This window comes from Hippocampus guttulatus, chromosome 2 (assembly GCF_054856545.1).
Source record: "Hippocampus guttulatus isolate MCC_2025c chromosome 2, RoL_Hgut_1.0, whole genome shotgun sequence".
NCBI classification, from domain to species: Eukaryota; Metazoa; Chordata; class Actinopteri; order Syngnathiformes; family Syngnathidae; genus Hippocampus; species Hippocampus guttulatus.
The window spans coordinates 8,060,834-8,087,862 of NC_141262.1; the positions used below are offsets into that span (position 1 = coordinate 8,060,834).

The 27,029-nt window shown below is 42.1% G+C and overlaps 4 protein-coding genes across 9 annotated transcripts; all 4 read right to left on the reverse strand.

Moving 5' to 3' along the window:
* Window positions 1-159: 159 nt before the first annotated feature.
* On the reverse strand, window positions 160-1,407 carry mrpl18 (mitochondrial ribosomal protein L18). Of its 2 annotated transcripts, none has more exons than XM_086133901.1 (4): window positions 1,144-1,407; window positions 844-1,015; window positions 430-664; window positions 160-355 (listed from the first exon to the last, which is right to left on the reverse strand). In XM_086133901.1, exons 1-4 carry the CDS (start codon window positions 1,223-1,225, stop codon window positions 278-280), a joined length of 567 nt encoding a protein of 188 aa, XP_085990027.1. In that variant the 5' UTR covers window positions 1,226-1,407; the 3' UTR covers window positions 160-277. The 2 variants fall into 2 exon arrangements, with proteins under 2 accessions (XP_085990027.1, XP_085990036.1); XM_086133910.1 differs by having other exon boundaries at window positions 844-1,012; window positions 1,144-1,406.
* Window positions 1,408-2,071: 664 nt separating this feature from the next.
* LOC147208367 (V-type proton ATPase 116 kDa subunit a 3-like) lies at window positions 2,072-11,268 on the reverse strand. The gene is made up of 21 exons (XM_086133795.1): window positions 11,063-11,268; window positions 9,806-9,928; window positions 9,370-9,448; window positions 8,537-8,685; window positions 8,362-8,457; window positions 8,221-8,285; window positions 7,894-8,020; window positions 7,738-7,820; window positions 7,562-7,655; window positions 7,062-7,274; window positions 6,835-6,985; window positions 6,611-6,750; window positions 5,691-5,848; window positions 5,516-5,606; window positions 5,309-5,427; window positions 5,007-5,220; window positions 4,617-4,727; window positions 4,455-4,538; window positions 3,395-3,515; window positions 3,042-3,213; window positions 2,072-2,798 (listed from the first exon to the last, which is right to left on the reverse strand). The coding sequence occupies exons 2-21, from the start codon at window positions 9,920-9,922 to the stop codon at window positions 2,705-2,707; spliced, it is 2,478 nt and encodes an 825-aa protein (XP_085989921.1). The 5' UTR covers window positions 9,923-9,928; window positions 11,063-11,268; the 3' UTR covers window positions 2,072-2,704.
* Window positions 11,269-12,708: 1,440 nt separating this feature from the next.
* Window positions 12,709-19,260, reverse strand: prpf19 (pre-mRNA processing factor 19). Its single transcript, XM_086133939.1, has 16 exons — window positions 19,098-19,260; window positions 18,765-18,914; window positions 18,397-18,473; window positions 16,975-17,116; window positions 16,810-16,883; window positions 16,650-16,715; window positions 16,532-16,573; window positions 16,331-16,405; window positions 15,466-15,541; window positions 15,275-15,384; window positions 15,039-15,194; window positions 14,515-14,584; window positions 14,263-14,436; window positions 14,024-14,106; window positions 13,668-13,773; window positions 12,709-13,568 (listed from the first exon to the last, which is right to left on the reverse strand). Exons 1-16 carry the CDS (start codon window positions 19,114-19,116, stop codon window positions 13,471-13,473), a joined length of 1,518 nt encoding a protein of 505 aa, XP_085990065.1. The 5' UTR covers window positions 19,117-19,260; the 3' UTR covers window positions 12,709-13,470.
* A 383-nt stretch (window positions 19,261-19,643) lies between these two features.
* On the reverse strand, window positions 19,644-26,394 carry LOC147208369 (uncharacterized). Of its 5 annotated transcripts, none has more exons than XM_086133952.1 (11): window positions 26,269-26,394; window positions 25,907-25,961; window positions 24,580-24,594; window positions 24,363-24,493; window positions 24,150-24,285; window positions 22,774-23,058; window positions 22,327-22,665; window positions 21,198-21,379; window positions 20,814-20,915; window positions 20,620-20,736; window positions 19,644-20,551 (listed from the first exon to the last, which is right to left on the reverse strand). In XM_086133952.1, exons 2-11 carry the CDS (start codon window positions 25,956-25,958, stop codon window positions 20,333-20,335), a joined length of 1,578 nt encoding a protein of 525 aa, XP_085990078.1. In that variant the 5' UTR covers window positions 25,959-25,961; window positions 26,269-26,394; the 3' UTR covers window positions 19,644-20,332. The 5 variants fall into 5 exon arrangements, with proteins under 5 accessions (XP_085990078.1, XP_085990087.1, XP_085990095.1 ...); XM_086133961.1 differs by having other exon boundaries at window positions 25,907-25,958; window positions 26,269-26,369; XM_086133969.1 differs by lacking the exon at window positions 24,580-24,594.
* Between the last annotated feature and the right edge of the window lie 635 nt (window positions 26,395-27,029).

Below are 27,029 nucleotides of genomic sequence, written 5' to 3' on the forward strand. Positions count from 1 at the left end.
CAGTCTAATGCACCGCGATAACCTGGCATTTGAACAAGGGTGTGTCAACTTTATATCCTGTGTATGTGGTTACAACCATAGGTGTGAATGGCTATTTATGTGCATTGCAATTGACTGAATGAGGACAGGCATCACAGAAAATAGGCAGATAGGCGAATATTCAATTTGGTAACAGTTTATTGACAAGAACAGTAAAACAGCACAATGTGAGTCATTGTATTGTCATTTTAACACAAGAAAGAAACTTAAGAAAACCTTTGACAGATGAGCTTTCCATTTAGAATCCTATATATTTCCTTCTAGGTTCACTGAGGATGATTCCTCCATCTTTCATTGCTGCCCGGAAAAACTGAACCTGTACAAGACAATTACGACACGTCAAGAGCGATGTAGGTGAAACGCCTCCAGGCAGAGTTCTGCAGCACTTACAGCATCCGAGCGATACATCCAGGGAATGGCCCTGTACACCATCCTGGTAATGCCGGCCTGCTTGCATCGATGGGCCAGCACCTCGCCCACAGCCTGGCATGCCGCCACACAATTTGTGGAGGGCAGCTCTCTCTTCAGCGCCCACTCTTTGGTCGAGCACGAGAGCACCGGGTCGGGTGAGGAGCAAGAGAAGACCTGAGCCGTCACATATTTCTGACTGCGGGAAAACACCAATCTGAGAGAGGGGGCAGGGGTTAGGGGCGTTAGGGGAATTCCTTGACAACAATTACTACCCTTCATTTTTCTGAGCTCGGACCCCATCTTGTGGTATTTTAGAATCACAGAGCACAAAAAGCCACAGGGGAAGAATGAGTTGCCCATGTGCGAGGGAATCAAATCGGGTCCAAATCAGACCTGTGGTAGAACTCGCGATGAGGCCATGTCGTCTTCCAGCCACGGTCCTTCACCGCCAGGGCCATCCGCTCAAGGCTCCGCGGGTTTCGATTCTTAAAAGTCGGATTTACTGACTCGTTTTCAAACGAGCAGGGCTCCGGCTGAGTCGCCGACTGGGTCATACACCGACCTGCTTTCCATACAAACATTGAAACGTTCTTACATGCGAAATAAGGAAATGCAGTGGTTCTATATATCAAAATGTGCGTTGCAAATGTCACTTAAGTCGTGACAAATCAATAAAATGTTATAGGACTTTACCTGGGAAGTTTGTGGCCACAGCACATCGCTGAATTTGACCCAAGAGCAGACGAACGCCTCGACTCATGTGGCTCAACGACATTTTCGTCACAAACTTACTCAAGCCAAATATGGAAATGTGTAATAATTCAAGTGATCAACGCCCACACAGGAATAAAAAAGGACAAGCTCCGCATATTTTTTGCTCATTGAACTCCGTATATTACCAACAGCGCCATGTTTGACATTCACGTTAGATCCGGGTACGTGATTTAAAGTAGGAACTGAAAGAAACCAACATTGGAGAATCGAAAGTTCCGCTCAAAAATCAATGATTGCTACAAAAGACGTTTCGAGGTTACGGACCGCACATTTAGAGATATTAATTTGTATTCAAAGAATATATATTTTAATATCGAAGTAATGATGACATTTACTGTAATAATAGCTTTACCGCTGCGTTAGTACCAGTTCAGGCTCTACCGACTACTGCTCGTAGACAGCTGGGATAAACTGTAGCGCACCCCCGACCCTGTTCGGGGTAACCCTTGTTGAAAATGGATGGATGGCACTGCGTGGTTTGCGTGGTTCAGGTGTAGACTACGACGGTCCGCTCTGACTCGCGTCGCCACCGTAGGAACGGAGCTCCATCAGAAACCGAGGACCCCCGTATGCATACAGTATGTAATAATGAATCACATTGTGCTATGAATAAAATAGTCAACAATGGCTATATTACTAATGCCATTTAGAAAATATTTGATTCGGATGTAACACTACTGTAGGTTCATTTTTTTTTTAAAAATCACGAATCCCTTTAAAAGTAAAGGTGAAACGTTTTTACACTTAATTTGTAGTGAATGACTGCTCACAAGAACACAAGAAAATTATTTGATTTCAGTCAAAATTTTATCACTTCGACAGTGCATAACAAATGGGGGGGGGGGGGGGGGGGGGGGGACATGTCCCCAATGGTCCAAAACATCTGCATGGTAAAGTGGTCCCAACAACTTAATGACTGACACAAACTGTCTTATTAAGGCACAAGATAGAACTGTTACTAACGTTTTAAGATTCAATTGTTTGACACTTTCGTGTATGCAAGCGACACGGCATTGTGGAAAAGATCTACCGTATTAGCAGATGAGTGTCATAGAATTCCCTGCTAACATTTGGTAAATTCAACAGACCTGGATAAATTAAAGTTAAACCCACCAATTCAACATGCATTTCCCTAAATGTCCCTTTAAAATGTGAAAATTATTGTAAATGTCACAGTGAAACGTATCAATAATTAAGCATTTCTTTAGCAATTACAGTAAACTTATACAACACGGAGTGAATAAAATTTGAAAAGGGAACAGTAAAGTATCTATATATTTTATATACTGTATTACAACTAATTCTTGGATGTCATGATGCCCTAGCAGTCCATACCATCATGTTCATTGTGCAATTAAACTGTTACATCGCCTCAGTCCACAGAACACTGTTGCGTTAGTCTGCTGCAGTCCAAGATGTCGATGAGGTAAATAAACGAATAAAGTTGCAATTTCAGTGAATTCTTTGGCCAGGATGATGATCATATGGCAGCTGATGCATTGATCAGAGACGAGAAAGAGAATGGCTGCAGCTTGTAGCCTGAGCCACTGTAGAATTTGTTCTGGAACTCCACCCTGAAATAAAAACATTCAATGTGCACGCCACTTTAAAAACTACCTGTTGACCACAGAATGTTATGCAACTCTGTGTTCGACACATATGAATAGCATAAAAGCATTTTTATTCAACTATTCGAGCAGGGGTTATCAAACTTTTTGAGTTTAAGGACTCCTTACCCTGGAGAACGGCCCCCTCACGCACGCGCGCGCGCACACACACACACACACACACACAGGGACTGAAAAAAAGAGATTTACCAGTGCAGACGGAGCGCGTGCAGGAACGCTGAGAGGCCCTCCATAATTAGCAGGATGGAGATGGTCAACAAAGCAAAAAATGCAAAGACTACAAAGAGAACTGCAGAGCCCACGTAGCCCTGCCACCTCAGGGCAACCCGCATCACCATCACCCACAACACCTCTGACAGCTCTGTGGAGATAAACAACGTCAGTCAGCTGGTTTTCAGTGCTTGGAAATCCCAAGTCATGCGTGGCTGAATAATTCCCTGACAATAGAATGGAAAGAGTGTCCATTTAAGAGGAAGGAAGTCTGTGTGCGAGTGTGTGAGTGTGCATGTGAGCACGACTCAGTCCGGATGCTACTAACGTACGTGCGTGCGCCAGGCTGAGGGCCCAGAGTCGCAGGTAGGAGGCGGTGTTGGAGATGCAGCCCAGGCAGTACTCGATGGTGTGGATGGCCTGATGCATGAACACGTCAGCAGCATCAAAGTCCTATGGATAATAGAACAAATGTTCGGCGACGGCTTCATTCTGACAGCATGACCAACATTAAAAAACAGCATTGTACACAAAGAAGACAGAAATCGGTCATTATTGTTGTAAGACACTGTCATATTTTGCACAAAACCCAATTACGTTTTCCGTAATTGTTCAGCCCAATTAGAAATTGTACCTAAATAAATATTTTAGAGTAAAGGGTTCTGAAATACTCTATGCAAATGTACTTAAAAGTTAAATACAACTAAACTGTGCAAATTCATCCTCATTAACTGTACTGGATTAAAAGTAAAAAAGTTTTTCTTTAAACTGCATTCAGTTATTTTACAAGGTTATCTTGACACAAGTTAAATTCACATCCACAAAACACATCACTGTTTTGTTGGTTCCAATATCATGATTACACGATGTTACCACAACAGCCATTATGTATTTCCTATATTTTTTATTAATGTTAATTTATTTTGAGATTTGAAACTATTTACAGTCATAAGATTTGACTTGCCCTGTGTTAACATTCTATGTCTTTTCAGGGATTGATTCAAGACATTTCAATGCGAATCAAGGCATGGTTTTTAGATTCAAGGATTCATTGCCTCTTAAAACGTTTTAACCATGAGCAGGAACACCGTTATATTAAAACGTAATGTACAGACGTTTCATAAAAAAAATGTACCTAAATAAATGTTTGAAAACAAACCATGATTAAATGCAACTAAACAGGTTTGAACAAAAAGTTCAACCTCGGAGAATAAACTGCACTTAAATAATTGGATTCAAATGTATTTCACGTAATTGTTGAAAAGAAATTGCACCAACATAATGGCTTGAAAACAACCAGTTCTAAAAGATGAAATACAACTGTAGTGTACTTTGAACAGGAACTGTCAAATGTTCTGTACTGGATTAAAAATAAAGAAGTTATGCCCGCACCTCCTCCCCAGCAGACCCTCCTCCGTCTCGGGCGTTGATGGCGCATTCGTCGACCACCAGCGGGCGTCTGTCTTCTTGCAAATGCTGTAGCAAACGGAAGCGCTTTCATAAAATGGACCCATCTGAGGTAGAGGGGTTCAAGTTGCAGGTAGATGCACTCACCAGCTGATGGCTTCGGCCCTTGTGTGTCAAGTATTCCTGTAGTGGTTTCCCGAGCAGAAGGACGGGAACGGAGCAGAGGGCCAGCACAACCAGCACTTTCTGTACGATACCCTGCGCGAATGAACAGAATGATCTCCTTAGTGGTTACCTTTCAGCAACTTGGTTGGGGTTGGATTTTTATTTTTATTACCAACTCGAAATTGCTGTAAATTGGGAATTTCTTCATTGTGAGACGAATAAAGGTTTTCTTACTCTTAAAAAGGCAGTACGGTATTTGGGATACTCAACTGTTCTGCAGGCTGCGTGACATGCCCCCCCCCCCCCCACCACCCCTCAAAAAAAGAAAAGCTTGACAGAGCAGACAGGAATGATTTTAAGTAGCACACACACCTGTCCCGTATATAGCGGTGGGTTGTCTTCATTTTCTGTGAAGAGGAACATGTCTATAAAATGGATGAGTATACTGGGGGCCACTTTGGACTGGGCGGGAGTGTAAGCGATCCACTTGAAGACCACCATGAAGACCAGGTATCCGAACAGACACAACATGAATAGCAGCTCTGGGATCAGCACCAGGAACACGCTGCTTAACTTGCCAAAGTGCCTGGAAGCACAACGTCATTTAGAAGTCATAAGGGTCAACATATGCGAGAAGGAAACAGAACCTGCTGGGATGGTGGATGGTGACTTACACGTAGTTGAAGAAGGACAGACAGACTCCAAAAGTCATGTGGATAACGCCGATAATAACAGACATCTTCATCTTGTAGGAGTTGAGGAAGGTTAGCTTGTTGTTGGCCAAACCCCAAATCTGACCATGAAACAACCGAAAACAAAGTCAAGTGAGTGAAAGCCTGAGGGAAAGAGACACTAAGTGCAGATTAGTTTGACAGTCATACCGGGTCAATGCCAAATGGATAAGGACTGGTAAAGACACCGGGCACAACAGGATCCATTGACAAAAACTTGCTTCCTGCCAGGACGGATGCACTACAGAGAGCGCAGCAAATATAAACGATGCAGGAACAACAGAACGTTTAAACTAGAATTAAAAAAAAAAAAAAAAAAACTCACTTCCAAATGTTTTTCTCAAACATCGGACCGACGTGCCATCCTGAGCTGAAGGTGTTGAGGCCCCGACTGAAGCACTCGTTGTAAATGGCTCCCGTGTAGATGGAGAACAGTCCCATCAGCAGAATCAGATATCGACCTCCAAACATCATCTTCCAGATCTGAAAACCCCAAAAAGTCACCTTTGTTGCACTAATTACGGTTCACTAGAATTATGGTGAGCAAGAGTTTCAGATTCAACAGCGTGCAATCCGACAGGAGACAAGCACTAGAGGGCAATGAAAAGTATGACCCACAATTCCTTTCTCCCTCCCACTCGACGGAGTTAACAAACACACCACACTTGATTGATTAGTCAGTCAACCCTCGCCGCTTCATAAATTCACCAACTCGGGAAGTTTTCTGCAGGACAAAAGTCAAAGGTTTCACACCTCTCCACATATTTTGTGCTCTTTCTTTCATGAACTCCCCAAGATGGTACCCAAACAACCGGCTTCTTCCGAGACCTTCGGCAAACAGCATAAATGCCAGAAGGTTCTGACGCCCCGGGAGAAGGCAAAGCACCCGAATATGCTCAAACGACGGAGGAAAGTTACGCTGCAGTATCGAGCCATGATGGGGAGAACAAGAGCAGCGCATGGCACACAAAGAAGAACGTCACTTTCAATTCATCGTGAGTAGTTGTCACAGGAAGTAGACTGTATTTATAGGGGTCCCTTTATTTTGCCTTCCTCCTTTATTTTTTGGTGAGAATTATTTGAGATATAATTTATGTGCTTAGCTGTAAGCCATTTACAGTCTTGTTCAGGGGAATGTTCGAAAATGATTTTGAAATTATTTTATGAGAATACTCAACTCAAATTTTAGCTTGCAACAATAAATCAACCAAGCAAATGATCATCACTCCAAAAACTCGAGCGTACCTCATTACTGTTTCTTCTCAGCTTGGGGTCTTTTTCCTCGAGAACCATCCAAAGCCCAGCCAGAGTCATCAGCACACCATGACCCACATCCCCGAACATGACCGCAAACAGGAAGGGGAATGTAATTATGGTGTACACGGCTATGGAGACATAAGAAAGATGAAATATGCGAATGGCTGAGAAATGACAGGCCAGGGATTGAGATAGGGTTCATGGTGACGTACCTGGATTGACTTCCCGGTAGCTCGCCACTCCGTAGGCATCCACGATGTTCTGGAAACCAGCGGTGAAAGAGTTGAGAGGAAACAGGGTCGGCGGAGAGGTAGATGAAGGCAAGCGGTTGTAGAAGGAGTCGACGCCACTGCCGCTTTTCCTCTGAAGACGACAAAGACGCCGGATTAAGATCGGCGTTCGTCTGTTGAGGGGCGTCGGGTTTGGGCTGCTGTCTCACCCCTCCCTCTCTCAGGGCGCTCTGCAGCTCGGGCAGCTTGGCGACGGGACACCACGCTTCGGCGATCAGGCACTTGTCGGTGACGGAGGGACTGCAGAGGTTCAGGACCATTTGGACCGCCTTGCACTTCTGGACGCGCACCTTCCACTGGGGCAGCACGGCCACCGCCCGCATCAGGAGCTGCTGCAGGAAGGCCTCGGTCTGAGACAACACCTTTGGGAAGAAAACAACCTAGTTCAAACACTTCCAGGCACACTAGCTACTCTTGTTCCCCTCTCAGCTAATATCAGTGCTTTGTGAAATCAGTCATAAAAATCGACACGAGGTGAAATATGTTGTTGGAATTTTTGATCAATCTACTTGATTTTTTTTAACATCAAGCCGATTGAATTTCATTTGTCTGAGACAAGAAATGTACTCAGATATATATTGTATTTAAAATGATGTCCACTTTCTCGGGTCACCCTGTATTATTATTGGAACAGAGGCCTGACACGTACAGATTTGATATCTTCAATTCTGCCTTGAAGTCCCTGGAGAATCTCCTCTCTTTCAGCTGTGTTCTCAGGATACGCAAACGTCTGTGTGCGAAAGCTGCCGCAAAAGGGAAACTAGATGAGTAACAAACAGGCTCCTAGCGGCAGATGGCAAAAAGCAAAGATACCGATTTACCAACCAGTCGCAAATCTTCTTCACTTTCTGTCCTATCTGATCCCCCCAGTACGAAATGAGGAACACCGTCCACTGCACCATCTCTCCCTGCAGATGACAGCAAATCCCGTAAGAACGCCAAGTCAGAGATGAATGTGGTTCACCGTATCCCAGCTCCCACCGTGTCTGGGTGCTCGAGACGATCCTCCATCTCTCGGAAATCCACAATGATGTAACCACGGCACGCTCGCCACAGCAGCCGCTCAAATGAGGGCACCCTCCAGGGGTGGACCACTCCCGCTACAAAACTGAAAGAGATGACCATCATTATCAGATGATGCAATACACCAGCCTGTTGCTTATTGACCATAAATCAAGCAAATCATTTCCAATCTATTTTGTTCTTTATTATTACTTCAAATTAGCCCTGTCGCGGGGTGCTGTCTCAGTGCGGCCCGGTTATTGGTCGGGGACCAATGCTTAATGCTATTAAGACATGATGACGTACCTCAGGCGCACATCACGATGGTTGTCAAACAGACTTTGGTTTTCCAGGATAGATGGGGGGGGCGCCTGAGAGAAATGACCATGAGTTAGTGTAGTGTGATTTAACAACGATGACGGAGGCAAAAGGTCACGCTGTCATCACCTGCGAGGCTGTAAGAGAGTGCGTTCTGGTCAGCACTCCTCTGTACTGGCACAGCTGGGTCAGCTGAGCGCGAAGACTGTCTCTGTTCCTGGACACCTGGTTACAACAATTCAAGACTCTGATTTTCTTTCTTATTGATATGAAAAAAAAAGTATGGTCAAATGTTTCAGAAGACCTCTCGGAGCTCTCTGGCCAGCCTCTCGCTCTCCTCCTCGATGGTGATAAGCTCACGGGGCTGGGGGGCAGAAGGCGACGGACAAGGAGGGGGGAGGGGGCCGTTCAACGGAGGGGATATGGATCGATTGATCTCCTGCTCCAGGAATGCTGAAGGGCAAACAAAATGGATCAGATCACATTGGACAGCAAATATGAGCAATCTTTACAGTCTGCTGGCCTCAACACCAGGTAGCGCAACTGGACTTTTTTTTGTTTTGTTATTATGCCAAGCTAATCTGCCCATGGCCTTTCCCAATCATTCGTGCTGCCTGATCTAACTTGAACTACCTATATTAGTAATGGGAATGTTTTTTCTCCTCATCCTCACAAGACCGGACCGAAGGCCCACAATGGCGTTAGCATTTTTCCATCCTTTGATTGCTTGGTTTGAGCAACATTTGTTACAGCCAACTTCGATGAGCAGAACATATCTGTAGCGACGTTTACGCATTCAAACATGTTTTATAATTAGCATCTCTGGTCAGTGTGATGTATTTTATTACAATGTTTCATGCTATTCTCACGTTATTAGAAAAATACTGCTTGTGAATTGCTCCATATGATGTGGCACAGTTGTGTAATTACATTGCGTCTTTGTTTAGTGTTGATGGTTTCTTAATTGCAACGTGATAGTGGAGGTATTAACGGGTAGATGGTCGGACATTTCCCTACTTAGGGCACACCTTCCAAATGCATGGCCGGCCACCGCAATCCAGTAAGACCCAGTAAAGGAATTGTAGCAGCATCAAGTTACTCGTGTCTACGTTAAAAACAGAACGTGCAAATACTTACAAAATGTTTTCTCAAGCTCCTCGCATCGTCTCACCTCACCAACAAATTTCCTCTGAAAGGCGTTCACATTAGGGTTTAACTAAAACATCAAGAGAGGAAAGAGGACGTAAGGGTTAAGTCACTCAGCTGATCACAAATGGAAGAAGAAAATATAACTGCTTGGTGACTAAAAGCCAACATCTTGGAATTTACACATTATGGAGTGTAGAAAAAAGATGAACACTGCATTATATCTTGTGAAGGCCCAATTTCAAAACTTATTAAAGCGAACAACTTAGAAGCTGATTGTGTGTTTGCAGGATGAAATCAATAGGGGAGAACTGTGCCACATGGACAGAAAATTGAAATTAGTCCGTGCAATGCATGACAGTTTATGAGGCTAGCTGGAGGATTCTCATCTCCCGGAACCGTAAAGACCATGCAGAGTGTGGCTCACATCTCTGAACTCGACCAGGCCCAGCTCCCCCAACTCGCTGACACAGTTATAGGCTGAACCTGACTGGAGGAAGAGCTGCACCAGACACACCTCCTCACTTCGAAACATGGCTCCCATGGCTGCCTGCACAATACCAAAAACACACAATCACATGTTCTGTGTCACATCCTAAAAGCTTGACAGAAGCTATTTGAGGTACCACTGAGTGCGGCCATAAATAGGAAGGGAAACGATATGTATTTTTGAAAGGTATTTCTAACTATGGTGTGAAGTGATAAAATACAAACACTTTGTGACTGTACCTTTTTCCTCTGAGTACATGCACCCTGTACGTGGATAAAAGAGAGGCTTGTGTACAGTTTTTCCCCTATCTTCCTTATTCATCAAAACAAAGATGGTATGTAATAGAATTGAAAAAATATATATTTACTTTTGCACTAAACTACATTTCAGAATATATATATATACTGTACACACACCGATCGTCTGTTTTTACTTAAGTTCCGCATTTAAATTTAAATACTGCGTGCAAGTACTTTAATCACTTTTTTAAGCATCATTTCATAAGTAAAGCTTCTCTGTTAGCAAACATAATTTAATCAAGTGACAAAGGGGAAGCACGATCCCCTGGAAGTTCCCCTTCGTGTAATCAGAATTTTCCACTCGTGAATAAAGAGCTGGATGAGCTGCCTGAAATCTATAAAAACTGAAACTCGGCGAGGAATTCAACCAACTACCCCGACTTTCTGGTGTTTATGAGAGTGTCAAAGTTGTTGTGTGCCAAGTTAAAAGGCTGCTTTGCCTTGAATCGGAAGGATGATCAAGTTAGCAAAGCTTGGATTCCATTGAAAAGTCGAGTGCAGAGATGCTCTAGGATAGTACTTTTAAGATGGTTTTTGTCCTTACTGACAACAGTGTGAAAGTAACTGATGGCGGTCCCAATGTTACGCAAGACAGATTTTCATTTTATTGAGAAAAAAAACCCAAACTAAAAACTCTTCTATCACCCGTCATGACTCATAACCCAACTAGATCACTTGTTTTTTGTCATGCCGTACCAATTAAAACTGAGATGGAACCTTATGAAACAATCAACATAACATTCCGTCGGTACATCATTTTAAAGAAATCTATTTTGTTAGACGGGCTGGTAATTTGCGGGAATGAACGTTAACGTTTCACGGATGTAATTACTCATAGACGAAGTAGAGTACTTTGAGCTCTTCAACACAAACAACGTTCACAATCATGGCTCACCCCTTTGTTTTCAGTCAATTCCGTCGATCTCCAAGCACTTCAGTCATAAATGTGTCCGTCCCCACCGATGACTGTGAACAGTTGACCGAGACGTCTCGTTGGAGCGAACTTATGTGATTTGACCACCACTTCCCGTTTGGGAAAGTCACGTTACTGCGTTTTCACGTGACTGTCGGCGAGCCCGCCACGACAAAGGAGCTCGCAAGTTTAAATGGCGGCAAAGAGCGCCACCTAAGCTTATACTGTACCGTAATGTTGAAAACGTGCGAAATAAAACAATTGTCACATGGACATTTCCAATGTGCACGAGAATGTTTTTTACGCAAAGCCGCCCGGGCATTTATGACAAATCCTTAATACTGTATCCTATTTAAATTCCATGGACAGAACGTATTAACGCTTTTTGCTCTTGGAAAACAACTGTTTTAAAAACGACCTCCCCTCCAGTGTTGTATATGCACGCACCATTTTCCCATTTGGTCTACGGAGGCGTGCCAACTTCCTGTCGCAAGTCTTCTGCATGTCTTCATCTATAAAAAGTCTCAATTTTAGGGGACATTTCCACCTTGAAAAGCACAAGCTCTGAGCAATCCTTCGTTTTTCGCGGTTGATGGGGACCAGAAAAATCCCCCGTGAAAGGTGAAAAACCGCAAGGTAGGAAGCAGTCGGAATTATGAAGACCGTGGGCAGATGAAGTTGACAGGACAACACAGCCTGAAATCGGATTCTCCCCCCCCCCCCGCGAAAAAAACCCGTCATAAACCACTGGAGCCATGCAATGAAATTTTGACAAAAAAAGTTGAAGAAAAAAATTAATCATTTATGTTTTAAATGATGGTGTTTGGGTCAGCAGAGGGCCTTGCTTCCAAACCATCAAATAAATGCACAACCTCTTAAGTGTCTTTCTAGTGATGACAAAAGCATACTTGAATATAGCAGGGTTCCCACGCTTCCGCTTGCTTTTTATTTATGGACCCTTTAAGGACTTTTGAAGGCTAATTTAGCCATTTTAAGGACTTTTTCCCCATTCAGCAGGGGATTCCCGCTCAGCAATATGCGGGCTGAACAGAAAGCCATATATTACTGAGCTGTTGTTCAAATCATTGCTGCCAAAGGAGGGCACATCTTTATTTTTAGAGGCAATCAGCTTACCCTTTATTTGACTACTGTATGTCAAACATTTTCCTACTGTATTACAGGTAGGAAAATGAAAAAAAGCTTGAATTCATTCTCAAATAAATTACACTAAGACAAATTTTAAGTTCGAAAATATAAAACTTCAATTTATTTTCCAATAAAAATAATTTTTGTCTGGATTTTTATTGATTTTTAGAAGCGTTCCCTGAAAATTAAGGACAATTAAGAACATTTTACAACTTTTTTGGTGGCTTTTTATGAACTTTAAGGACCCGTGGGAACCCTGTATAGAGAGTAAGTTGGATATCCAATAAACACTCCCAACGGTTTTCCATACAACAGTTTGCATACCACGAGTCAGGAGGTTTTCTTTGTGACGCTCTCAATTTGCTTTTAATTGAAGCATATAGTTTCCAACCTCAATTATTATGTCTACAATACAGTCCTTGCTGCGCAACCAGGCTATATAAAGCAAACTTTTACAATTTAGACTTTAATTCAACAACAATAAAAAAATTTTTTTTAATCCAACCTAACAAAGGTAAGGCGGGAGCATTCGGCAGATTTTTAATACCTCAGAACAGTGACTGGAATATTTTAAACTACAAAAATGAGAACGCACTGACAAGTACAATTAAGTAGAGGCTGTTAGATTTACATCAAGAGAGACCGTTTCATGAAACTTGTAATCTGGTAAATGGCATACAAAAGATATTTTACTGTAAAAGAGCACATTGGGAGACATACACATTTGATGAGACAGCAATCAACAAGAGGAAACAAAATTCCCAATGGAAAGTGGGAAATCAAAGGAAGGAAGCGCAAAATGTTCATACACCATCTTCCTTCAAGGCTGTTGTGTTACCACAGATGCACTTTAAAACCATTTAAACTGGTCAATGTTAAGAGACAGGGAATTTTACTTATGACCTCACCAATGCCCCCCCAAATGGTCACACAAACTCACAAAATAAATGGGTTTAAATCAGGGATGCTATAAAAACTAAAACAGGACATCACGCGGCATCTGATTTCACATTATTTTACCTGACACTGCAAAAAAAAAAAAGATTGAAATTATGCTGCTGATCTTTCAAATAGATATTTTATCAACTTCTGTTTCATGCACATGAGGACTAAAACATACTAAAGAAGCAGAGTTAGCAGTGATATTTTTAAAACAACAAATTATACGTCTATGCCAAGTAGGTATCCACAGTCTCTGGTCTACCTCCGCTGTTTCCCGCATGTCATTATCAATTTCTGTTTTTCTACAAACTGTAAAATTTCAAACTTCGGTCCATTCCTGCAGAGCTCAGGAAACGAGCGTTCTCTCCGAAGGCCACCCCGCTCACCAAACCGGTGTGATCTGCAAATGCACAAAAATGAATGAATCAATGTCAGCAACGGAGATCAATGTAACACAATGAACGTACATGTTACAACACAATAGCCAGTGGGCCCTCACCTGTGAAATTGAGGACCTCAGACCACTGCTTGCAGATGTAGACACGGATGTCGGATCCTCCTACAGCCAGGTAGGTACCACTCTGGTCAAACACGAGGGACTTCACCTGCAAGAGCAAGAAACGTAAATGAAAACACTGCAAACCGGTTGGAATGGTTGACTGATGTTGCCTTCAACACAAAGTAATCGGTGTAAGGCATGTCTGTCATTACTTTTTAACAAAACTGAACATCTCTTTGACAGCTGACCTGATAGTCGTCCTTTGTCATGGCCAAATTCCTGAGAGAACATGCTTGGGTACAATATGAAGAATAAAAGGATGACCTAATAACTGCAGTCTTTTTTTTTTTAAGTACCTCATAGTTATTGTCCAGTGTGATTGTCTTGAAGTTCTTCAGTTTCCTCAGATCCCAGAGTTTCAGAGAACTATCCTGTGCCCCTAGAGTACAACATCAGCAGTAAATGTAATTAAAAATGTGCTAATACAAAGCACAAATTCGGGTCACTTTATCATAATATCAGCAGTATAAATAACAACGGTATATGTTTTTTTTCTTACAAAGAAAGAATGAATATTTACATTAAAAAGAATTACCTGTAGCCAAATAGTATCCGTTCTCAGAGAAGGCAATGGAGGTGACGGGGCCTGAGTGACCTGGGAAGTTGGCCACATTGGTGCGCTCCTTCAGGTCCCAAATCTTGATCTGGGAGTCAGCAGTTCCAGTACCAAAGATGAGACCGTCGGGGTGGAACTGAGCACAGGTGAGGGCTGTGGGGGGGAGTGGAAACGTTAGCACCCGGAGAAGAGCTCCTATATTAAGAATCCTCAACACACACTGGCACTTACCACAGCCGGCACTTTCATCGGTGACCTTTGTGAGGACTTGGCCAGTCTGTATGTCAGAGAAGGCCCAGTACTGCAAAACAACAACGAGACAATCAAGCCAAAGCAAGATAAAGTACATCACTGATCATCTTCACAAAGCTGTGCTGCTATGACATAGGTGTCAAACTCAGGTCCTGGAGGGCCGCTGTCCTGCATATTTTCCAAGTCTCCCTGTTGCAACACACCTGATTCAAATGATCAGATCATTTTCTTATCAGCAAGCTCTGCGGAAGCCTGACATTGAACCTGTTCACATGAATCAGGTGTGTTGCAACAGGGAGACTTGGAAAACATGCAGGACAGCGGCCCTCCAGGACCTGACTTTGACACCTATCTGCTATGAGGTCATGTTATCCATAAGAGAGACGGCATTATCATCATCCCATCTTCAAAGCCCATGGTTAAAACAGATTTCCTGACCCAAACCACATTGTGGAAACATATCTTACCTTTTTTTTTTTTTGTGACTGAAGCAACACACATACCTGATCTTCAGAAGAGCTGAGCAGGTAGTCCCCAGTGGCATGCAGGGACAATCCAGTGACACCTGCCTCATGAGCACGCACCACCTGGACACAGTTGCCCCCGGTGACGGACCACACGCGGATGGTGGTGTCGGGAGATGCAGAGAAAACCACAGACTGGAGGAGGAAAGGAGAACTAGAGTGATTGCAGGATAGTAATAATCATGGAGTAAAAAAGACCTGAATAAGTCACTGACCTGGGATGGATGGTAGATGACTGAGGTGACCTTCTTGGTGTGACCCTTCAGCGTAGCCACAATTTGTTCCTCATTCTTGTCAAACACAACCACATTTTTATCAGCGCCACCTGGAAGAATGGAGCACAGCTGAATCAGACCAAAGTCTCCTGATGACTAACGGGGTCAAACCAATTTCTAAGCAGGCCTACCAGTGAGCACTTTACTGGTGTCTGAGGGACACAGATCCAAAGCAAGAATGCCTGGCACGCTGGCACTGTGAAGACCCTGCAGGCAGAAAGAACATGCGTGTCAATACAAGGGCTGCAGTGATTGATTTTATTTTTTTAATTGACATTCTATCAATTACCCCGATGACTAAACAAGTAGCCAGACAAATGGATTTTGCATTATTAACCAAAATAATATGTGCATGCAAAGTGCAGATGTTATTTTTGTCCATCGCGGATTGCCATGTTTACATTCTGCTGTAGTATCTGAGTATGGCTTTACAAAGGTAGCGCATGGCCTGGTGAGTGATGTGGGTGTCAGCACATGAGAGTGAAGAGCAAACTGGCTTTTACCTCTGTTGAGTAATCCACCTTGAGTTGTGGCCATCGGCAGCTCATGTACATATGTACTTTTACATTTTTTTTCTCACTCTTTGTTCACCACTTTGTGCACCAGTGGCTGTGGCTGTCCTTGCCACTTACGGGGGCATTAAAACACATCCCAACTAGCAATAGTAGGCTATGATGAATTAGCTAACATCGTTATGTTACTTTATGTTGCTGATCACTGAGGTGCTGTTGTGTTATCATCGGATTTAATCTTTCTCGGATTGTGTTAAACAACCACAAGCTTTGGAAAATGCTTTTGTGAACTTTTTCTTCTGGCGGTGCGTGTGACTGCAGTTAGATTGGTCAGCATGGAAAAACGAGAGCATGAAGGTAGGAATTTTGCATAGATCTTTTTGGTAATCCAATTATTTACGTTCCTCAATTATTTATCGCAGCCTTGAGTAACAGTGGACTCCAAATGAATGACTTTGAATCACTTTCACCAATAAACACTTACAGCATGAGAGGCCACTTGGCGGTACTTGCCAAGATCTTCGGCTCTAACCAGCTCCTCTGGAACAGTTTTACCTCTCTGGACAAAAGACAATTGGTAAATTGACAGAAAAACAAGACGACAAGAGAATAAAAAAAAAATCTCACTAAAATTTAATAATCCAAGAGTAAAGAAAGCGAGGGTTGAAACATATTTTCCCCATACCTTCTTTCTCTCTGTGGTGAGAATTGTAGCTTTGTCTTGAAGCTGCAACAATAAGAAAGCACGTCAGTCTAAAATCTGCGCAAGCTAAGTGACCCATCAAGTAAAAAGATGTTATTACCTTCTGGATGATCTCTGGAGTCATGCCCACTTGTTCACTAATCTCCATAGGCACTCCAGCAGGACCCTGACAGACAAAGGGGTGAATGAACAACAATTTCCTATACCATCACAGAAATCATCAGTACCATATGAATCCAAATAAATTGTTCATCACTCACCACTGCGGCTGGCTGAGAGGCAGGGGCTGCCTGAGGTGTAATCAATCCAGCCTGAGGTTTGAGTGTGGCAAGAGCTGTGGAAGAGGACAATCGGTAAATTGTGCAAACTCAAACATTCAATGAAAACACAACAACAGGTCGTCACACAACACGTTATCACCCTACCTTCTCTGGCTGCAGCAACCTCTTTGGTAAGTCGAGCAATGACTCGACATGCGGCATCGTGTTGATAGAGGGCATGCGAGAGCTCTTGGCGAGTCGTCTGCAGCTGCTGCCTCAGGGTGAAACTGTGAAGCATAACAGCATCCTAGAAGACAACAAAGAATACAATGTGTTTACCTCAGGATAACTTTCAGTGTAATTAATCAAAACCAAGCAAACAAACATCAAGCAAAGAAGTGTATCTATCAAAGGTGTTAATCTGTGGAATAATCTCGAAACGGACCTGAAAATGAGTAAATCGCTTGCTGAGTTCAAAAACAAATTCAAAAAAATAGTACAAACAACCTACATCAATCAGAGTTAAAATGATAAATTCAAAACATTAAATATAATGAAAAATCAGAACTAAGTTGATAAATAGAGAAAGGTATATAAATATCCATTATGAATACAAGAGAAAATTGACACAAGAGTGTCAGGGTGTGGAAGTATATAATCCCGATACAAACCAAAAGTTGTAAAAATATCACGGTTAAGGGTAAAGTATGAGCCTTAATGGAGACTTCTTTCTTCTTACTTTTTTCTTTTCTGATTGATATAAAAATGATTTATTAGATATAAACACATAACGGGGTAGGACTAGATACGTTTTTTTACTTCTTCCTACTCCCTTGAACATAATAACTGTGTTGAATGAAGATTGATTTCTTTCTTTTTACTTTTTTTATCTACCTTATTTTCTGTCAAATTATTACTGTATATATGTTTTATGTTCAATAAAAAAAAACGAACATTAAATCACACCATGTGTATTGTGTAATGTGTATAATGTGTTCACTTTTCCTCTCAAACTCAATGAAAATATTCCATTTTTGACAAGTCATAACGCAGATAATTTATTTATTAATTTATTTTTACAATAGAATAGCAAACTACACTACTAACAAAAGTTGACGATATTTGGATTTTGGGTGAAATTTCAGAATGAACCTTTAATGTATAACATTGACAGAAATATTTGTTTGACCTCTGAATTTTTGAATGCATGGCCAACTGTTATAATGTTTCTATACATTTTGCCCAACTTGCTGTTCTCGAATAAGCAGCTAAACGGCAACATTCGCAAGGGGTGATTTCATTTCTAATTGCCAAGAATATCATACGCTTCGGTTTGAACACCAATTTCGGTTTACCCTGGAAATCTATTGGTTGGTTGTCTTTGGATTAAACATATTTTGTACATTTTGCCATTCAGTTCCTCAAAAGAGCACAAGTTGAATATGTGCAATAAAAAGGTCAAATCCGGTTCATATATTCATGTTATGGGGTATTTCGGGTTCTTCCTGAAATTTCACCTGAATGCCCCACCCATTTGTAAGTAGTCTATCAGGTCATCATCAATGGGAAATCTTGACAAACACTTACCCACTCATCTTGGAGGGACTTTAGAATGGCAGGAATGCTTGTAGCCGATGGTACCTTTGGTCTCACTGGATGGGAGACTGGCAGACAGGTATAAAATATAACCTTGCACAAACGCACCAGATTCAGCAATCATAAAGGAGACACGGAGGAGCTAAAAAGAGCGTGGCTTTGCGCTGATTATATTTACTAAGTACTTCCACTGATTTTAACAGATGCCTAAAATGTGCATGATACGGCAGTAAAATGCAAGACACTAAACAAAAAAAACAGAAGCTGCGATAGACATTAAACGGAAAGAAGCCGGTAGGATCGGTGAGGGGGAAATGATCTTAAAAGACGTTCCTGCATATCTTGCTGCCTATGGTTACCTTTAATATCGACAAGTTGTTCCTCGGACAGTGGCTGCCCATTCATCGGGTCTGTCCCATTCTCGACGATGTACTTCTCGATGAGCCGGCGCTCAAACACTTGGTTGGACACCGGAGAAACGCACGGGTGCTCCGGGTACTCGTTGGAGACTGAACAAGAAAGACATTCAGACTTTATTAGTTGTTTGATTCAGACGGAAAAAGTCGGGAGCTTTGCGACGTAAGTGGCGGGACTGCCAGGCTGCTAACGTTAGCTCATTTAGCTAACAGCGTTAGCACAGTTGCACAGCGAGCTTGCAACGCCAATCTTTGTATCAATTTAAGGTCACTTACTTGCACAAACCAAAGACATCGTCCCGGTCAAGACTTAAAAATCACTTCTGATGATGGAATTAAACTCGTTTCGTTTTCACAAAGCGTCTCGTGCAGTTGATGTTCTCTTCACAATATTTTCTTTAAGTTGGAGACAGCACGCTCTCCTTTCATTGCCGCTAGCACCGGAACTACTTCTTCCTGATTTCCGGCAGAATGGGCCCGTTTGGTACATTGCTGCCACCCACTGGATAAAATATGAACACCTAGAACAGAGCCTAACCGTCTTGGCAATTTTTAATGTTACGGTAACTTCCTCTCTCTCTTTCTCTCTTATGCATATGCTGGGCAAAACTGGAATACCCACAAACGGCCCAATGCAAGCCGTGTTACTTTTATATAGCCAGGTTCGGCCTTCCTGACCGAGACATGTTTTAAAATGGCATTTCCATAGCAGTTACTTTTGTTGTCCCTTAAATTCTTAAATGTTATGCATTTCTGTATGTAATACATATAAAAAGCAAACACAGGGCCCAATGTACGGGACAAAAGGACCAAATCAGAATCTGATAAGATATATATTTATTTTAAAAGGAATGATACACGTTTTCATATTGCAAAAATATTACAAGTTCAGTCGTTTTCATTCCCCGGATGGGTTTGGTGATCAATATTTTGCTCTTGACAAGGTTCACAGGTTATTACAAAATTTGGTGGGACATTTGTACAGAACATTTCATGGTTGCACAGTGCCCCAGGAGTTCTTATGGTAAAATTATGATCTTACATCACAGACATTTAACATGACCATTCATTTCAGTTTGAATAGGTTGATGACAAGAATAAATTCCTTCTCTATGTTAGTACAATGAGTTAATGTTCCCTTTTTCAAACACAGCCTAATTTCTATTTCTAGTCCTCGATACCTAGCGAGCTCACTGAGCGCACACGCAAACACTTGGACAGATTCAGCAAATATATACAGTGCATATCACGGTGGTCCTGAGGGTCTGGAGGTAGGTAGCATCAGAGGACAGCGGAGACTTACGAATCTCTGGCAGAGTCAGAGTGAATAAATGTATAAAGCAGGAAGGATAATATTCAGCTCATGCTTCAAAAATACCATTACACTGACAATAATGGCATGCAATATGGATGTCTAACCACTGGAAGCACAAGATAGACTTTGTTGCAAAAGGCACAGGTAAGGTTTTTCTTCTCTTTCTCCACATGCTTCTCTGCCACCACTCCATGCATTATAAGAAGTTCAGCTTTTCGGAAGTATAAATGCTGCAGGTGTCAGACATATCTGTATCCAGCGGCAGAGCGGTATAATACTCATTTGTCCTGCTCCGTCTTTCTTGAACTGGTACTTTTTTGATCTGGAACTGAACGCAACCTTCGGAGGACTGCAGGCAATCTGATGCTCCAGGCACTGGAAAGGAAATCCTCCTTTCTTCATCATTTGACGTTACCTGCAAAGAAGGAAATGAGTGATTTAATGGAAAAAAAAAAAGCCTCTACATGCAAAAATCTGGCATACCTCTGCAGTTGAATTGTGACAGGGGGAGCTCACACGTCTTTGGGTTTCATAATTTTCAGCCCTCGTGTGAACAGGAGTGAGTTGAGGTGGAGCTCTTTCCATAACGGAAGTGTAACCCTGGAAATACAAACGGCAACAAATAAAGGCAAAGTGTGTGTATAGTTGTCCAGTCAATCAAGGTGTGAGCCACTTACAGTATGAATTGGACTGGCTCTCTGCGTCCATTTTCTCGGTGTTCCCTGCTGCTGGCCGTGATTATAGTATCCCGCTGGCTGAGGGTTTGGCTGGCTGTAGTTCTAAATGAAACATAAACAACAGCCATGTAGCTGCAAATACACCCCTACACTACTGTGGATATGGCCCGCGTCCGCCTCATAATTTGGATCTGCATCGACGCAAACAACAGTCTACGTATTTTGGCATTAAGATGTGTTATTGTAATTGAGAAATCAAGGGGGAAAAAGACCCTTGGATTCCACCAAAATGAAATACAGTAGGCTCCTCTTGACCTTGGGAAAAAAACCCCCAGCTCTTTGTAAGCAACAAGGCATCTTTGTTGTTACAAGCGACCTGCTCACCTGGATGTTGACCCTTGGGGGCTGGGCTTGTGGCGTCCGATTCGTCCTTAGGCAGGCGATGAGCTGCGACAAGCTGCAGTTGGGGTAACGCTTCATGAACAGGATGAAACCGGCCAGAGACACAAACATGCCGGAAGGGACAGTGATGGACTTGAGAAGCGCTCGCCACCTGCTCCCCCTTTCTACAGCAATTAGACAACGAGGAAGTTAGCAGAAGCCAATGGTTACTCTAGGCAGTATGTATCGTGCGATAAATTCCCAAACAACTGGTCAACCTTTTTTGTGTACAGTCATATATTAATACCAAAAGAAATATTTAAAATATTCTTAAAAAGCACTCATTTTCATTGTATTTCATTCACCAAAATTGACAAGACTATTTTGACAAAGTATCTGTTTTCAAATGTAGGGAGCAAATGTAAAAGTGAAAAGTTATCAGAAAATGATGATGATGAGCAACAGCGATAATGCCCCTTAAAATAAACCAAGGAGAAAAATAAAGTAGATACAAGAGTTTGTGAGATTATGAAAAGGAAATCACGGCCTACCTTAGTGGGAGACCTGACACGACGGAGGCATGGGACGCACTTTTGCAGCATGTTAACTGCATCAACATCACTATCGTAGCTCACGTTGCCGTTTTAAAACGCTTTTTGTGATGCTTAAAATTCCCATTCTTTGCCAGTTCCATCGGTGAATTGTACATGAAGCAAACTTGGAATGACAATAATACTAATAATAATAATAATAAAATAGATATATCGCAACAGGTCTGATTGCAAGCTGCAATTGCAGACTGCTGACAGCGAAGAACTTCCGGGAATACAGATCATGCACCAACATAGTTTAAAGGTGACTCGCTCATTTGTTTTATTTTTTAAAGACTTTTAAAAAAAATTGTGAACGTGAAACTGACAGGATGCTGAATGTGCACAAACACAAAAATATATAATATTAATAACACGCACACAGACACACCAGTCACCCCTCACAATGGACTTGGGACCAGTTCGCAGGCTACCGGTCAATCACGATCGATGTATCAGGCACCCCTCAATTAGACTATTTGTACTTTGTTACTCTCACCGCAGACCCTAAGGAGAAATTGTGTGTCAAGCGTGTTACTCACCAATCACCTGCAACAAGGTGGACGACACCAGGTTGCCATTAATGTCTCTGATCTCATAGACGCCATCGTGCCTCGAGGTCAGCCTCGCAATGACCACCTCGTTGATGGAGCCGTTCCTGCCCACGGAGACCAGGCCTCTGTATCGCATGTCATGGTCAGTGATGTGACCCTCCCGCATTAACTGCACGGGGCTGCGGGGGGGCTTGGAGTCGAAAGGCCCCAACGAGGATTCGTCGAGGTGTCGGGTGGGGGTAAAGATGAGGTAGGCACGTGGCACGGGGAGGAAGAGAGGGAGGTTCAGAGACTCTTTGGTGAAGCGGGTCACATTGAAAGTGTGTCCTGCATCCATGAGCGGTGATGTGATACAGGATTGGGAGGAGAAAAAAAAAAAAAAAGATCATTCGTGTTGTTCAACAATGAAGGTATGATTCATTTGTTGTTTCTCACCGCGGACAGTGAGGGTGCTGCGAGACAACACTTTCCCCTCAGCGTCACGCACTGTGTAGTTGCCTTGGTCGGCTTGCGTCACTCTGTCAGCCACCCACACCTTCCTGTCTCGCAGCAGCCTGCCCCGACCGGCAACGCTGGTATCAGGGTCGGTCCGGTTCCACAGGACTATTGGCATCGCCTCAGACGGAGCGCCTCGGGGAGCAAACTCCAGTACGAAGCTGTTTTCGGGGATGTTGTGCTCAAAGTTCTCGCCGTAGTTTCTGTAGTAGGACTTGATGCACTCTATGGGCGGATAAATGTGTGAAAAGTACGATCAGAAGCCAATCATTTTGGCAAGTGATGAAATAACCTCAAATTTGGACAGAATGTAGAGACTCAGATCAAGATTTTCTATTTAATGGGTTTTTTTTTAAGTGGTCTATGTCTCTTCCTGCTTGCATTGCTGAATTCAGGCAGGGAATCACTTCAGCACTGGATCACGTTATCATGGACATGCTACAGCGTGTTTGGCAAGAGCTTAACTATCGACCTGATGTGTGCCTTGTCACAGGGAGTGCGCATAGTGAAAACTTATGAAATCAGTCCCAGAGTAAATTTATGATATTCAACAACTAAACTGTTCAATCTTAATGAGTTGGACTTCGTGTTTTTTTAAATTCCTTTTAAAATAATGCCAAATTCCTTCGGTCACCCTGTATGTTCTATGCATCAACACTCTTATTTTGATGAATATTGCGGAATAAGAACTGAGAAGATGAATTCACAAGCTTTCAGCCATCTCAGGGAACAGACATTTTGACATTATACAGTACTGCCCTTAGCCATCAACTGGACGTGACGGCATGTTGACATTAAAGCTCACACGTTCTCTGGGTTTGGTCACATGATGTTCGCAATGTGAGCCCAAGGTACTTTGCATTTTGAAGTCAATACGCACAGTCATATATACTTTATCCTTTATTATTTTATATATATATATATATATATATATATGTATATAAAAAAATGACTGCAGCTTAACAAGAAGTTATTACTGTCTACCCATACATCCGTATGCCTATATCATATTGTCCCAAGGTGGCCAATGATGTAAACACCAGAAAGGGGCCTACAATCACAGTTAATAATAATGTACAAAACTGTTTAATTCTTTACATTTGATTTAATTATTTTATTACTATCTGTTATAATATAGTAAAATATTAGAGAGTGCCTGGAGGAGTTGTGAGCACTGCTATCTGACAAAAAGAACAAGAAATATGGTTTGGACAGTGGGCATGGAGGTATGGGTTTAGTGAACCTCAAGTAAAACAAATTAAGCATAACAAAGACTGAAAAGTGTTGATTTAACAAAACAGAGAAAAGTATCCAACCTGAAACTGTCAGACGAACGGTTTCATAGGTGAATCCGGAAGACAATTTGATTGAATAAAGTCCCTGGTCCGCATGGGTCACATTTTTCAGGACCAGCATCTTATCTTTGGTCCACTTAAAACGAGGGTCATTTACCTGAATAAAGAATTTAGGTTTGTTATCTGTGTACGTTACAACACAAAACAGAAGTCACAGCACAACATTTCCCTCACAATGGTCTTCTCGAGGAGAATGCGCCTCGGTCCTGCAGAGTTCTGAGTAAAAGTCACAGTTCTTGATGTAGAGTAGACCGGCAAACGAAATTCCTTCCCGGCACAAACCATCTGAACTTCTTCTCTGTCACCTGTCAAAATGGAAAAGAAAGTCAAGAATATTTTTTGCTGATTTCCGATGAGAAAAGAATAGGATAAAATATTTCTGTTGGCTCACCAAGTACGACCCAACCTGTAAGGAAGCAAAATTGTGTTTAAACTCTCCACGCAATGCAATAACCAGAAAGGTCTTGAACAAGTTAATAGTCTGCATGAGAGGAATGCTCCTTTACAAACACTATCGTATCATATAATAATAAAGTAACTAAAATCCTTTTGGACTTTTGATAAAACTTCTTTCGTCAAATATGAAAACCCTGACTGTTGACCCAACTCATTCATGGTTATGTCTAAAAAGTCCACACCTCATATTTTGCCTTTGTGAATATGGATCCAAATACTATGTCGTACTAGTATATTATGAATCACTGACATTCACGCAGGCCACAGTTTTCCTCTGGACCTCTTATAAGAGCCAATACACAAACACACACTCTCTCTCACTCTCAGAGAGATAATATTGTAAACTCTGTGTGTTAACGATTACACTTGGTAATGTGTAATGTATAAACAGTGATGAACTACTACTACTACTACTACTACTAATAATAATAATAATCATAATAATAATGATAACAAGGGTCGCGGGGCGCACTGAATCTTATCCCAGCTCAGGACAAGCACTATATAGAAAAATGGATGGATGGAACGATGGATTATTTACTGTATACTGACACAGTGGAGGAGTGGTTAGCTATGCTATATATATACTGTAAGCTATACTATATATAATTTCAAAAAGGACATAGAGATCATTCAGGACTATTTCGGGTCAAATATATACTACATACTATATAGGGTGTATACAAAATACATATAGTACACAAATGTAAGCAATTACCATTAGTCACAAATAAGTGTTTTTTTTATACACTATGTCAACAGTCCAGAGCTATTCAATGGCATGCCAAAACGTAGTGACTGTTTTTGGCTCTCAAGGCATCTGTTTACCAACCTTGATTGAGCCAAGCCACATGTTTCACATTACAACAATCTCACAGCACAACAGCAAGCAAAAATATCACAAAAGGTTGATACGCAGTTCAATTAAGCAACTTCTGCCAGCTAATGGAAGGGCATTTAATTATTATGCCCGCCACTATACGTTGCTGACATGTAGAAATGATAGATTATTTGTAGTAAATAAATCATACATTTCTGACCAATAAGGTGAAAGTGCATAATTTGAGGATTCCTCACGGCACACCCATGGTATCACGGCACAGAGATTGGTCATCACTGGTTTAAGGCACCTTAATAAAAACTCTCATTGACCTTGACATTGCTGTGAACGCATGTTAACAGGTGTAAAATCTGATAGCCACATTCTCCTATATCCTTTGTTAGACTGCAAGTGCTGTCAAAATGATTGAAAGACAACTCACCCACAGCAAAAGGAAGGCTGGAGAGGACTGCGAGCAGGGCGGAGGGGCACATCTTCTGGATGGACAAAAAAAGAGTCAGGTTGTCTCATCTTTCCACACAGGTGACAGCAATGCAAAAAAAAAAAAAACGAACAAGTTTGCATCCATCTCGTGGTGTGTTGTTATCTCGAAGCGGGACAGTTATCGTCCATGCACACCTGCAAACAGCGAGCAAGGTGCAGCAAGCAAATCTAAGGCAGACCTCAGTGACGCGACGGCCTGAAGACGCCCTGCTCAGACAAGCCATGTCCAACGATCCGGATGATCACTTATTGATTATCTAAACGTCATCACACTTTCAACCCAAAACAGTTCGGACCCACCTGCAGGATACGCGAGAAACAACTCCACGGGAAGATATTTAGGAATGTTTTACATGAATGGGGGTAAACGGGTATAAACGTTGATCCGCAGCACGCAAGCGCAGTGGCTTCCCCCAATTATTTATGGTGATATGTCGGCTGTATTCTCGACTGCTTTTACGTCAGCTGCGTCGCACTAAGTATTACATTGGTTAACTCCAGGAAACAGATACGCTCTTTGAGCAAACCCTTCCTAACGGTGCAGTCTCCCACTGCAGGGTTTTGCGCCAAGATTGAGATTGATTGTAAATGAAGGGGGCCGGGGGCGGTGGAAGTCAGCATGATACAGCCAGAACAGACAAAAACAAGCGGTAAGCGTTACATGTCCAAAGACCAGACATTTAACATGAACTTTAGATTGAATTGATCCATACATAAGTGATGTTATTTTGCATGTGACCACTGATATATCGCACAAAGGTTTCGTGCTGAATTTGAAACAATTATAATTCCCTATCCAACCCGTCCACACTGATATATATCGAGAAAATTTACAAGGTGACCCAAAGTGCTGTACAACTCGTTCAAAACACAGAGAATATACAATTAAGTCACACTACCGACAACAATAAAATATAATTCAGTGTAAAACCCATAAAACACAGGAACAATAAATAGATGAATGAATGAATGGAACGCTCTCACCTCTTTCGATACGAAAAGGAAATGAAGTGGGTTTGAAGAAAAACTGCCACAGTGATGGAAAATCTAAATTGAGGCGT